General features: G+C 39.4%; 1 protein-coding gene across 1 annotated transcript in view; it reads right to left on the reverse strand.

The window, feature by feature from the left end:
• Positions 1-13,388, reverse strand: part of BBS4 (Bardet-Biedl syndrome 4) — a 54,088-nt gene that overhangs the window by 19,934 nt on the left and 20,766 nt on the right. The window contains exons 5-10 of the mRNA XM_089671402.1: positions 8,986-9,097; positions 3,689-3,761; positions 3,186-3,239; positions 2,842-2,969; positions 2,314-2,368; positions 1,368-1,436 (exon numbers count right to left, since the gene is read on the reverse strand). Of these exons, the coding sequence (XP_089527528.1) occupies positions 1,368-1,436; positions 2,314-2,368; positions 2,842-2,969; positions 3,186-3,239; positions 3,689-3,761; positions 8,986-9,097 (491 nt within the window). The remainder of the gene's footprint in view (positions 1-1,367; positions 1,437-2,313; positions 2,369-2,841; positions 2,970-3,185; positions 3,240-3,688; positions 3,762-8,985; positions 9,098-13,388) is intronic.

Consider the following 13,388-nt stretch of genomic DNA (forward strand, 5'->3'; position numbering starts at 1 on the left):
ATTTAAAAAATGGCACCATAATAAATAAAACAATGTTGTGGGGTCCCCCCTCCATTCATACCAAGCCCTTCGGGTCTGGTATGGGTTTTTAGGGGAACCCCTATGCCAAAATTGAAAAAAAAAATGAAAGGGGGGGAAGACAAGCGAGTGGCCCTTCCCCCCTCCTGAACCATACCAGGCCACATGGGGAGGACATCGTGATTGACATTGGATCTGCTGCGAGGGACATTCTTTTAGTTGTTTCCATGTACCCATATTCATTAACATGGGGGGGTGGGATCTGGGGGCCCCCAGCCAAGGTTGTGGGTAAGAGGCCCTTGTCCCCATCAATATGGGGACAAGGTGCTTTGGGGGGGAACCCACCTGCCCCAAAGCACCCCCCCATGTCGAGGGCATGTGGCCTGGCATGGTTCGGGGGGATGGGGGGGAGCGATCGCTTGTCCCCCCCCCCTTTCCTGACCTGCCGGGCTGCATGCTCGGATAAGGGTCTGGTATGGATTTTGGGGGGGAACCCCACACCATTTTTTTTTTAAACTTTGGCATGGGAGTTCCCCTCAAAATCCGTACCAGACCCTAAGGGCTTGTTACGGATGGGAGGGGGGACCCCAGGCCGTTTTTTAAATTCTTTTTTTAATTGCCGGCAATTCTCTCTTTAACATTCAGCTGTCAGTGGGGAACCCCGCTGACAGTTGAAACATTAACACATGGTTGTCACTACTAAAATACCGCACGACTTGATAAAATAATTCATGTGGTATTTTAGTAGCGTTTACTTTTTTCTGACCTCCGGAACGGATTAATTGGTTTTCAGTGCATTCCAATGGAAACGGCGTTTCGGTTTACAAATTTTTCACTATGAAAAGTCCCACAGAACAAATTAAATTAGCAAACCGAGGTATGCCTGTATAGCCAAAGTTTTTTTGGCTGTACTTCTCCTATGGATCACAGGAGTGCAGTTCGATCTGCACTCCTGTGACCCATTTTCAGCCAACAGCGGAATAAAGTCTGCTGTCAGCTGACATCACAGTGCCAGTACAGGCTCTGAAAAGATCCTGACCATATAGTTGGGATCCACCCAGAAGCCTAGACTGACACCTGGTTCAGCCTCTCAGCGATCTGCTGACAGCCTGAGCCAGCCCCTCCTGCCCCCTCAACAGCCCAGCACTCCAGAGAGCCAAAGAATGACAGTCACAGCTCTTTGCTCAGCACATGGGAGAACTGAGAGATTAGCAGTTTCGCTCAATTATCAGTGCAGAGCCAGCGGGGGACAGATGCAGCATCGGTTCGATGGTGCATCCACCTAAGTTAGTATAAATGTTTGGTTTTTTTAGCCCATACTTCTCTTTTAATTGATTACTTTTCATTACCTTATAGTTGGTGGGGTCATATGTCAAAGCATTCCCAAGGTATTCAAATGCTTTCTGATAAAAACCATTCTGTAGTAAAAAAGGGGAACAAGATGAGTAGCTGGGCTTTAGTACATGAAAATACATTAATATCCAGTCTTGGAGACATTGTAAAGTCGACCACAGAGACTCCAATTACACAGCACTAAGCTAGCTAACTGCTGTGTATGAAATGTCCATAACTTGCCGTAATCATCTCACCGTTTTCCCTTGTATGTTTCAGGGAGATGTAAACAGTCGATAGCATGAAAGCCATATACAGTACATGTGGTTTTATTTTTTAACACCTGCTGCAGATCGCAGAAACATCACGTTGTGAACATGGCATTTTTTTTTCTTTAATCCTGAAAGAACAAAAGCTTTGGCTGCCGTGTCTAACAACCAGATTTAGAAATTGTATATAAATCCAAATGTGTTGAGACTACTAAGCATGAAATGTGTCAGAAAGACTGGGCTTTATATGTGGAGCAAGTTTATTGTGCATCTATAGTCAGAATTTTCCATGTCCCTGATGGGGAGATTAATGCTCTTTATTTGTTTTCCAAACTTTTTCAGTTGTCACCATAACAGGAATATTGATGGAAAACCTTCAAAAGGGATAACTGTTCCAGTAACAACTAATAGGAAATTTGCACTTACTTTGGAGAGATTACCTCTCATTTCCTGTTGCATTTTCAGAACAGAAATTGAAAAGAAATATCCTCAACAGGAGATTAAAAAACTGACAGAGGTATAAACTACTCCCTACGCCATCCAAAGTAACAAAAACCATGCTGGCTATAGATACACTTTAAAACGTATTAATAAAAAAACATTAGGATTAGTAGCAGAGTTCATTGAAAAGTGTTATCATGACAAACAAAATCAATTCTGGAAATTATTGGGTGGATGATATAGCTGGACTCACCTGTAAATACAGCAATCCTAATGTGGTTAACAGCTCTGTACTTTCTGGAGATAAACTATGAAAATAAACAAGAGACTCTGGTATTATAAGTTATGCAAAAGCCATTTTCACCAAAAAAAGCACCACTCCCAAGCATATGATTTCCTGGTACAGGTTATGTTTGCGGCCTACCATGCTGTGCTATGCTAACCATGAAATTGTTTAATGTAATAATCATTTAAATAATATAATTGTAACATGAAGAAATGCATTGCTCTAAACAGACACCTTGATTGATAAACTGTTTGCCTCCAAAAAAAGAACAACTGGAATGACCATATAAAAAATTTGGATCAAATATAAGATCAATCGTATTGCTGTGTCAAGCGATCACTTTAGACTGAAAGGTCTTACTGAAACAACTGAATTTATGATGGATCATTTATTGTTATGTGTGCATCAAGCAAAATGTTTTGCACTTTCAATCTATTGGAGTGAGGCATTATAGACTGAATCCAATTTGACATTAAATTTCAAGTACATACTTACTGAAGTGCCTGCAAATAGGTCTGAATAGCGCTATCTGTTTCTCCCTCCATTAACTGGATCTTTCCAAGGACCATTGAGCTGAGCTCTTGTCTGTGCATTTGAAGGGCAAGATTCAGCTGCTCCTTACTCTGCAGAGAAAAAAAAAAAACATCATTATGATTAAAAGTGTGTACTAGTTTCACAGAAGTAATCCACCTAACAAACTGCACTGGCTCACATTTAAAAACAGAACAGTGCAAAAATATTAATTTTTCAATCAACAGGAAAGACATATAAGCTGACTCTTGAATGGTTGTTATTAACATCAATTTTCATTACATGAAACGGCACTCTGAATAAAGTACCTTGGCGAAGTCTTTCAAATATAGGTAACATACTCCCAAATTGTGGCATATCTCCTATAGAAATAATGTGAAAAACAGAAAATCAGAGAAGGCTGTGGAAATTAAAATAAAAATACAACAATTAATACAACTAATAAATATATATATCTTAGTGCACAAGCTTGATTTAGGTTGGTTTTATCACCTACTTTTCCATTACTGCAGATACATGTAACATTTCAGTGCTTCTGATTTTCATTTTTGTAATGCACTTCAGTTGTAGCAACCAATAAGTAAACTGTTATCAGATTAGTCAAAGTTTCCAGCTAAAAGTGCGTGATTGGTTAATATGGATATTGTGTAAAGTTTACACATAAATGTCCCTAACTACATATCTAGACACTTCCACAAAACTAAGGTTGCACCACTTAATAAAAATAACATGCTACTGTAAAATAATTAAAACAGCAATGGAACAGAGTTTAGGTGGCTTCAAAGAGACATTTTAAGGTTTAAGGGCATACCCAGTCCTTATTATTGAGCCTTGCCGCCTCATTGTAAACTTCAACTGCTGCTCTGTGCTTCCCAAGTAAGAACCTAAATTAAATTAATTAGAAGATATACAGATCACAAAGATTCACACATGCAAAAATTGCCACAGAAATATAGGATCACCACAGATATCACCTTTATTCCTGCAGAGCCTTAAAGTGAACCTGTGGCTACACAATGAACTTGCACATAATTACATATCATTATAAAGACACTGACACTTTGCCAATCCTGGGCAAATCAACAGTGTCTGCATATAGCCCACCCTTCAGACATGTATATTTACACAGTCTTGCACCTTTGCTGCCTCCCCAACTCCCAGCTCCGGCTGGTGTCAGAACAGCCCCTGACAGTGCTTGGATCTGATGACTGGCAGCTCAGGCCAAAGAACTGTCACATGGAGAGTTCATTTGCTCCCCCACACCGGAAAGCTCTCACAAAAAAAAGCACACTTGTATACAAATAGGCAAGGAGGCATGTTGAGAAGAAGGATGTAAGAGTGACTAATATGCATTTAAAAAATTGCACGAGCATAAGAGAAAAAACATTTAACAATTTTAGTGGTATGAATTCTTAAAGGAAACCTTGTATGGGAAAAAATGGTAATGTAATGTTATAATCAGTTTTTCATACTCTGCACCTTAAAAGGAAGGGAGATTTGTAAAACTTTCCTTATATTGTATTTCTGTTATATAACATTAAAATAAAACCAAAAAAAAAAAAATAATATATATATATATTATATATATATATACATACATACACACACACACACACACACACACACACACAGTTGTGTTCAAAATAATAGCAGTCAGACAACACTAACCTGATCAATGACTGTTTTTGGTACAAATGATATTTCTACATGGCAAATAATTTACGAGCAGGTGTAGTAGAGTAATAGAAATCCAACAGACCCAACAGTCATGACATGCATGCTGCTGATTCTGTGTAATTGAATCACTAATTGAAAGGGGTATGTTCAAAATAATAGCAGTGTGGAGTTCTATTAGTGAGGTCATTCATTCTTTGAAAAACAGGTGGCAATTATTGCCCTTATTTAAGGAAGGAAGGCAGCAAATGTTGTACATGCTGGTTACAGTGCATTTCTCTCTGAAATTCTGAGGAAAATGGGTCGTTCAAGACATTGTTCAGAAGAACAGCTTACCTTGATTAAAAAGTTGATTGGAGAGGGGAAAACATATAAAGAAGTGCAGAAAATGATAGGCTGCTCAGCTAAAATGATCGCAAATGCTTTAAAATGGCAACCAAAACCTGAAAGACGTGGAAGAAAGTGAAAAACTACCATTCGAATGGATAGAAGAATAGCCAAGATGGCAAGGACTCAGCCAACAATCAGCTCCAGGAAGATCAAAGAAGGTCTAAAGTTCCCTGTGAGTACTGTAACAATTAGAAGACGCCTATGTGAAGCCAAGCTATCTGCAAGAAGCCCCCGCAAAGTCCCACTGTTGAAAAAAAGACATGTGCTGAAGAGGTTACAATTTGTCAAAGAGCACATTGACTGGCCTAAAGAGAAATGGCGCAACATTTTGTGGACTGATGAAAGTAAGATTGTTCTTTTTGGGTCTAGTGGCCGGAGACAGTTTGTCAGACGACCCCCAAACACTGAATTTAAGCCACAGTACACTGTGAAGACAGTGAAGCATGGTTGTGCAAGCATCATGATATGGGGATGTTTCTCTTACTACGGTGTTGGGCCTATTTATCGCATACCAGGGATCATGGATCAGTTTGAATACATCAGAATACTTGAAGAGGTCATGCTGCCTTATGCTGAAGAGGAAATGCCCTTGAAATGGGTGTTCCAACAAGACAACGACCCCAAACACACCAGTAAACGTGCAACATCTTGGTTCCAGGCCAACAAGATTGACGTTATGGAGTGGCCAGCCCAATCCCCGGATCTTAATCTAATAGAAAACTTGTGGGGTGACATCAAAAATGCAGTTTCTGAGGCAAAACCAAGAAATAGAGAAGAACTGTGGAATGTAGTCCAATCATCCTGGGCTGGAATACCTGTTCACAGGTGCCAGAAGTTGGTTGACTCCATGCAACACAGATGTACAGCAGTTCTCAGAAACAGAGCTTATACAACTAAATATTAATTAAGTGATTCAAAGGAAAGCAAAATCTTCAAACATTTTTCAGTTTATATAGTGAATGTTTGAGTTTGTAAAGAAGAATACAAACACTGCTATTTTTTTGAACAGTCTAGTATTCACTTTTCTTCAATTTTTTTTAGAGGAACAACACAAATTTGATATATTTTTCTTCATGTTTTGATTTGGAATAGAATGTGTAGTGTTCCCAATGCATTTGTGTGTATGGAAATAAAAGCTATTAGAAGGATATTGAGCTTTATTCACTTTTTTCAACACACTGCTATTATTTTGAACACAACTGTATATACATATACTATATTGCTAAATGTATTGGGACACCTGCCTTTAATGCACATGAACGTTAATGGCATCCCAGTCTTAGTCTGTTGGGTTCAATATTGAGTTGGCCCACCCTTTGCAGCTAGAACAGCTTCAACTCTTCTGGGAAGGCTGTCCACAAGGTTTAGGAGTGTGTCTATGGGAATGTTTGACCATTCTTCCAGAAGCGCATTTGTGCAGACAGGCACTGATGTTGGACGAGAAGGCCTGGCTTGCAGTCTCCACTCTAATTCATCCCAAAGGTGTTCTATCAGGCTGAGGTCAGGACTCTGTTCAGATCAGTCAAGTTCCTCCACCCCAAACTCGCTCAACCGTGTCTTTATAGACCTTGCTTTGTGCACTGGTGCGCAGTCATGTTGGAACAGGAAGGGGCCATCCCCAAACTGTTCCCACAAAGTTGGGAGCATTAAATTTTCCAAAATGTCTTGTTATTCGGACACCTTAAGGGTTCCCGTCACTGGAACTAAGGGGCCAAGTCCAACCCCTGAAAAACAACCCCACACCATAATCCCCCCTCCACCAAACTTTACACTTGGCACAATGCAGTCAGGCAAGTACCGCTTTCCTGGCAACTGCCAAACCCAGACATGTCTATCGGATTGCCATACAGCATGACTGGTCACTCCAGAGAACACACCTCCACTGCTCTAGAGTCCAGTGGCAGCGTGCTTTACACCACTGCATCCTACACTTTGCATTGCACTTGGTGATGTAAGAATTGGATGCAGCTGCTCGGCCATGGAAACCCATTCCATGAAGCTCTCTACACACTGTTACTGTGCTAATCTGAAGGCCACACAACGTTTGGAGGTCTTTAACTATTGACTCTACAGACAGTTGGTGACTTCTGCACACTGTGCGCTTCAGCATACACCAACGCCGCTCTGTCATTTTAGGTGGCCTACCACTTCATGGCTGAGTTGTTGTTGATGGTATCATGAATTCACAGATGTACTGCTCTATATTTAAAGAGAAGATGCTACCATCACTCCGTGCCCTTGACAGTCGTGCACTTTTCCAACATGACAATGATCCAAAACATACATCTAAGGCCACTGTTGCATTTCTGAAGCAGAACAGGTGAAAGTGAATCAGTGGCCAAGTATGTCTCCTGATCTGAACCCAATCAAACACCTATGTGGAATTCTAAAGCTGAGCATCACTCTCCATCCAGCATCCAGGCTCTAAAAAGAGTTTTTTCTTGAAGAATGGACAAAGATAGATGTTGCAATATGTCACCAACTTGTTAATTCCATGCCTAGAAGACTTGGTGCTGTCCTTACAAATCATGGAGGTCATACATTTTTGCATCAACTAATCTGAGTAAAAATGAAGATTTTGTAATCTAAGTTATATGATTAACCTTACTTTCCTTTAGTGAGCTAAAGAAAAGCTTAACAAATGTTTTAGAAATCTCGGTTTTGTAAAAATTTTGGAAAATTTTCTTGTCTTGAGATGTTGATTAAAATCTTACTTTTCAAAAGGGTGTACTCATTTATGCTGAGCACTGTATCTGTCTCACCCATTGCATGTTGTGACTCATCTAATCATTGCTATGAAAATGATCCTACGGCCTTCCTGCCATGCTGGTCATGTCATGTGTTATTTCAGTAATTTCATTCTTCATGAGCACTGGCTGCACACTGATGTCTAAGTATCTGAAGACACACAACTTCAGGGGCTGAGGTTAGATGAATATGGAAGTAATTTTTGTCCCTGCAATTTGAGGCTAGTCAAATATGACAGCTTTAGGTATGTGTACACTCCCTCCTTCCCTATCCTGATCCCTAACTTGACAAACTAATAGGAGTGCTGAAACACCTAGCTGTTCCCTGTAGTTTTCCACCTCTGGGTCAGAACAGTGAACGTATTCCCTACTCTACACTTTGTTTAAAGGTTGGTTTTGCGCAAGGCAGAGGCGCCAATTGTTAGCATTTTTATAAACAGCCAATCAGTGTATTTGCCTTAGTTTGTTTTAAATGTTACAATTTTACTGTACAGTACAATTTAGATTTATCAAAACTGTGTCATATGAGGACTTACCTTAACTATTTAATCAGGCAGGTCATTGCACTATATTGTTGTTATTAGATCTAAAGATGGCCATACACTATACGATCTGATTGTACAATCCCTGTACACCTGTATCACCTTTAGCTTTACCAAAACGATGTAATATGAGGACAAACTAAACAATTAATTCATTATCAAATCAGGCAGGCCCAATACTACATACTTGAGGGTATATCTAAAGGAGATTTCACATTTGGATTGTATAATGTATTGCCAGCTTATTGGTGATTGTACAGTCAAATTTTAACATATGTGGTGAAGATTACCCAGCAGCCTGCCCCTAGCTGTTGTGAAAAGCTAGGTGCAGTGGGAATCAAGGTATCAGCTAGATCTGGTGTGGAAACACTATTTCAAGCATGTATTTTCCTGCTCTTATTAGACGTCCAGTTGACTTTGGGGCTGCTTCACATTTAAATGGGAAATTATATACTTTGTGCTCTTTCCGTAACTGTAGACATCAATATTGCCAGATTCATTATTTATATTGTAACTATATAATTATAATTCTGAGTAACATGACAGAGAAGGCTGCAGCAAGGAGTATGGCATGGAAGTGCTGTTTATGGGGCAGCCAAAGTCGATTATTTAAAAATGTGAATAAAAATTCCCACAGATTCTAGTCAATACTTAATTTTCATTGCAGAGCTGAATTGTCAATACAGGTGAACATGAAGTGATTTTAAGAAGGGAAAGACAAGAATGATGGCAAAAATCATTTAAGGCAGTCTTACAGGGATCGAGCTACTTGTTTCAGGTTATCCTGACTAGTCGGATTCAAGATTGCACATGTCTGGAAAAGTTCGAGGGATTCCTGGATCTTCCCTTCCAATCTAAGGATCAGTGCTAGAAAGAAAATATTACACATATTACAAAAACAATCCTAAAAGAAGACTCAAGAGCAGAAAACCCAAAATACAAATACTTTCTTTTAAAGTTACTAACAACATTTGTTAATATAGCCAAACCCACAAACACTTTTTATCAATCACATTTTCTATAAATTCACTGTAAACCTTAGTGTGCCATGTTATCAGTCATTTTAGGCAAAATGAGGTTTATCCTTAGACAGCAGTTTCCTTTCATGGGCCTATGGATCTGAAATATTGGCATAATACCCTAATTTCTGATAATTTTCTAACGGTTAAATGTCTATCCATATATGATAATATTCTCCAAAAATATAGAATATACAGTGCATTCATAAAATATTCTGACCTCCTTCAATTTTTTCAATGTTGTTATGTTGCAGCCTGATACTACAGATGTTTAAATTCATTTTTTTTTTCTCATTAATCTACACTCAGTACCTCATCATGACAAAGTGAAAAAAGAATTTTAGAAATATCTGTGAATTTACTAAAAAGAAAATAATGTCTTTAAAGTATACTTAAGTATTCAGACTCTTTACTCAGTACTTTGTTGAAGCACCTTTGGCAGCAACTACAGCTTCAAAGATTTTTGAGTATAATGAGACAAGATTCGCATACCTGGATTGAGGGATTTTCTGCCATTCTTTGCAAATCCTCTCAAGCTCAGTCAGGTTGGATAGGAACCATCGGTGGACAGCCATTTTCAGGTCTCTTCAGAGATGTCCAGTAGGGTTCCATTCAGGGAACTGGCTGGGCCACTCTAGGACATTCACAGAGTTGTCCCTAAGCCACTCCTGTGTTGTCTCGGATCGTTGTCATGTTGGAAGGTGAACCTTCGGCCCAGTCTTAAGTCCTGAGCACTGTAGATCAGGTTTTCATCGAGGATATCTCTGTACTTTGCTCCATTCAGCTTTCTATCCTTTGATCAGTCTCCCAGTCTCTGCTGCTGAAAAAAATAACCCCACAGCATGATGCTGCCACCACCATGCTTAACTGTTGGGATGGTATTGGGCAGGTGATGAGCGGTGCCTGGTTTCCTCCAGACATATCATTTAGAACTGATGCCAAACAGTTCAATTTTGGTTTCATCTGACCAGAGAATCTTGTTCCTCACAGTCTAAGAGTCCTTCAGGTGCTTTTTTTTTTTTTTAGCAAACTCTAAGCAGGTTTACATGTGCTTTGCACTGAAAAGAGGCTTCTGTCTAGCCACTCTGCCATAAAGCCCAGATTGTTGAAGGGCTTCAGTGATGGTTGTCCTTCTGGAACTCAGAATCTCCCATCTCCACGGAGGATCTCTGTAGCTCAGTCAGAGTGACTATCGGGTTCTTGGTCACTGGTCTTACTAAGGCCCTTCTTCCCCAATTGCTCAGTTTGGCTGGGCGACCAGCTCTTAGAAGAGTCCTTGGTGTGCCAAACATCTTCAATTTGAGAATTATGAGGCCACTTTGTTCTTGAGAACCTTCAGTGCAGCAGAACATTTTCTGTAGCCATCCAAAAGTCCTGTCTGTGAGCTCTGCAGGCAGTTCCTTTGACCTCATGCCTTTTGCTCTGATACAATATGCATTGTCAGCTCTGAAGCCTTTTATAAAGAGGTGTGTGCCTTTCAAAATCATGTCCAATCAATTTAATTTACCACAGGCGGACTCCAATCAAGGTGTAGAAATACTTCAATGACGATCAAGAGAAATGGGAGGCACCTGAGCTAAGTTCAAGTGTTGTTGCAAAGGATCTGAATATTTATGCCAATGTGATATTTTCAGTCTTTCCTTTTTCATACATTTGCAAACATTTCTAAAATTGTTTTCTCACTGTCATTATGAGGTACTGAGTGTAGATTAATGAAAAAAAAAAAAGAATGTAAACGACTAGTATCAGGCTGCAACATAACACAATTGAAAAAAGTGAAGGGGTTCTGAATACTTTATGAATACAATGTATATTGTTCAATAATTTCCTTCTACTGTATCAGGAGAAAAAACACACAAATTGTTCACAAAAGCATAAGGCATGCAGTATTTTCATCACTCTATTTTGTATGACTGAAAACTGATTTTTTCAATCTATTAAAGGCATTACTGCACAGTCTGGTTGCATTTTCTGCACACCTGATATTTTATCGATTTTTTTTTTCTTTCAGGTATCTGAACTTTAAAAGTCCATGTACAAAGATTATTGCATGAGTTGTCACCCCTTCAAATACTGCTAACTTTAGACAGGAAAAAACTGTAGGTTTTAGGGCTCGTTCACACATACTGCAGTAACTTGCATTTTATGTCCTGACTAGGGCACATACAGTGGGTATAGAAAAGAATCACCACCCCCGCTTCCCTTTAAAATAATCACATTCTGTTGCTTTGCAGCCTGAAATGAAGACAGACACAGATTTTAATTTATCCAGCTGTATTTACTCACTGCAGCTTATAACATCCACGTAAAAAAATGTAACACCTACATGTCACCCCCTCTCCTAAAAACGACTTTTACACTCAATCAGGTGTAGCTAATCACCTACTCAGTGACACACAGTCATTTGACTGTCAACTGTGATCAGTTGTGGTCATTTTGATTAACCCAGCATGAAAAGAGATTACCTGGAGAATTTCAGTCCCTGATAGTGCAACTGAAACAAAAATCAACTATGGGCAACAAGGCACTGTCAAAAGATCTCTGGGATAAAGTTGTGGACAGGCACAAGTCAGGAGATGGATACAAATAAAATTAAAACACTTCATCTATGCCTAGAATCACAGTGAAGTCTATTAGTAAGAAGTGGAAGATATTTGCTACAACAGACCCTCCCTGAATCAGGATGTCGTTCCAAACTGGATGAAAGAGTCAGGAGGAAACTAGGAATTTATGACAAAGAGTGGTCATTGTGTGCATGTGACAACAATATCTCAAATTCTCCACAAATGTGGCTTGTATGGAAGGGTTGCAAGAAAAAAAGCCACTCCTCAAGAAACGCCACATGCAGTCACGACAGAGCTTTGCCGAAATGCACCTTGAAGATTTTGAGGTCACATGGAAAAGGTGTTATGGTCAGATGAGGTTAAAATTGATTTATTTGGCCTCAACATTAAATGATATGTCTGGTGGAAATCCCATACAGCTCATCATCCAAATAACACCATTCCTACAGTCAAGCATGGAGGTAGAAAGTTTACCTTCCAACATGATAATGCCCCAGAGCACACAGCAAAAATGACCACACAGTGGTTGAAGGAGAAATTGGTGAATGTCCTTCCATGGCATAGCCAGACCCCTGACTTAAACCCCATAGAAAATCCGAGGAATTACTTGAAGACTGCAGGCCACAAACGGTCACCATCAAATTTAACTGAACTTGAGCACTTCTGCAAAGAAGAGTGTAATATTGTAAAGTCTAAATGTGCAAAGTTAGTGGAGACCTATCTCAACAGACTAAAGGCTATAATTAAAGCAAAAGGTGTTTCAACAAAAAAATACTGAAACAAAGGTGGTGATCCTTTTTCCAACTCAGTGATTCTGTTTTTGATTTTTACATTTTTTTTCTGAGATTTTGGTGTTATATCTTTCACTAGGATGTTATAAATTGCACTGAATAAATACAGCTGGACAAAACAAAAACTGTATCTGTCTTCATTTGAGGCTGCAAAGCAACAAAATGTGAATTTAAAGAGGGTAATACTTTTATATACCCACTGTGGAAAACAACTGATTTCTAAATATCATGTTCATACCATAACTCTAGTGTGATGTGTGGCATGAAAAATTGCAGACAGGCTGCATTTTTCTGCAGCATGCTGGATGATTTGTGTTGTAACGTAAGGCAAGAAAAGTAACTAAGGTGGTGATAAAAGTATTGCTTTAGGCACAAACCATGAAGCTTTACACAAGGATAAGGAATTTTATTTTCAGCCAGGTGAATATAAATTCCAAATCTCTTTGGACTTTTCTGAAAATGAGAATCTTTAAACCAGCTTTTCATTTGAGTCCACGTGTAGTAAAATAATGCGAAAATAAGGCTGTAAACAGTTAAAGGAGAAGTAGGGTCAAAGCTCTTTTGGATATACCTCTCCTGGAGACACAGGCTTGCACTTTGTTCTGCACTCCTGTGACCAATATTCAGCCAACTGCGGGCGAACACCCTCTGTCAATTGACATCCCTCAGCCGGTCGGGATAAACCCAGATGCCTAGACCTGCAGCTGGCACAGTTTCTCGGCACAGTAGAGAGCTTGTGATTGACTCTTCTCACTGAAGACCAAGTCTTTGGTTTTTAATCGCT

This window comes from Staurois parvus, unplaced genomic scaffold (assembly GCF_062004578.1).
Source record: "Staurois parvus isolate SC_StPar_1 unplaced genomic scaffold, SC_StPar_1.0 ptg000105l, whole genome shotgun sequence".
Classification (NCBI taxonomy): Eukaryota; Metazoa; Chordata; class Amphibia; order Anura; family Ranidae; genus Staurois; species Staurois parvus.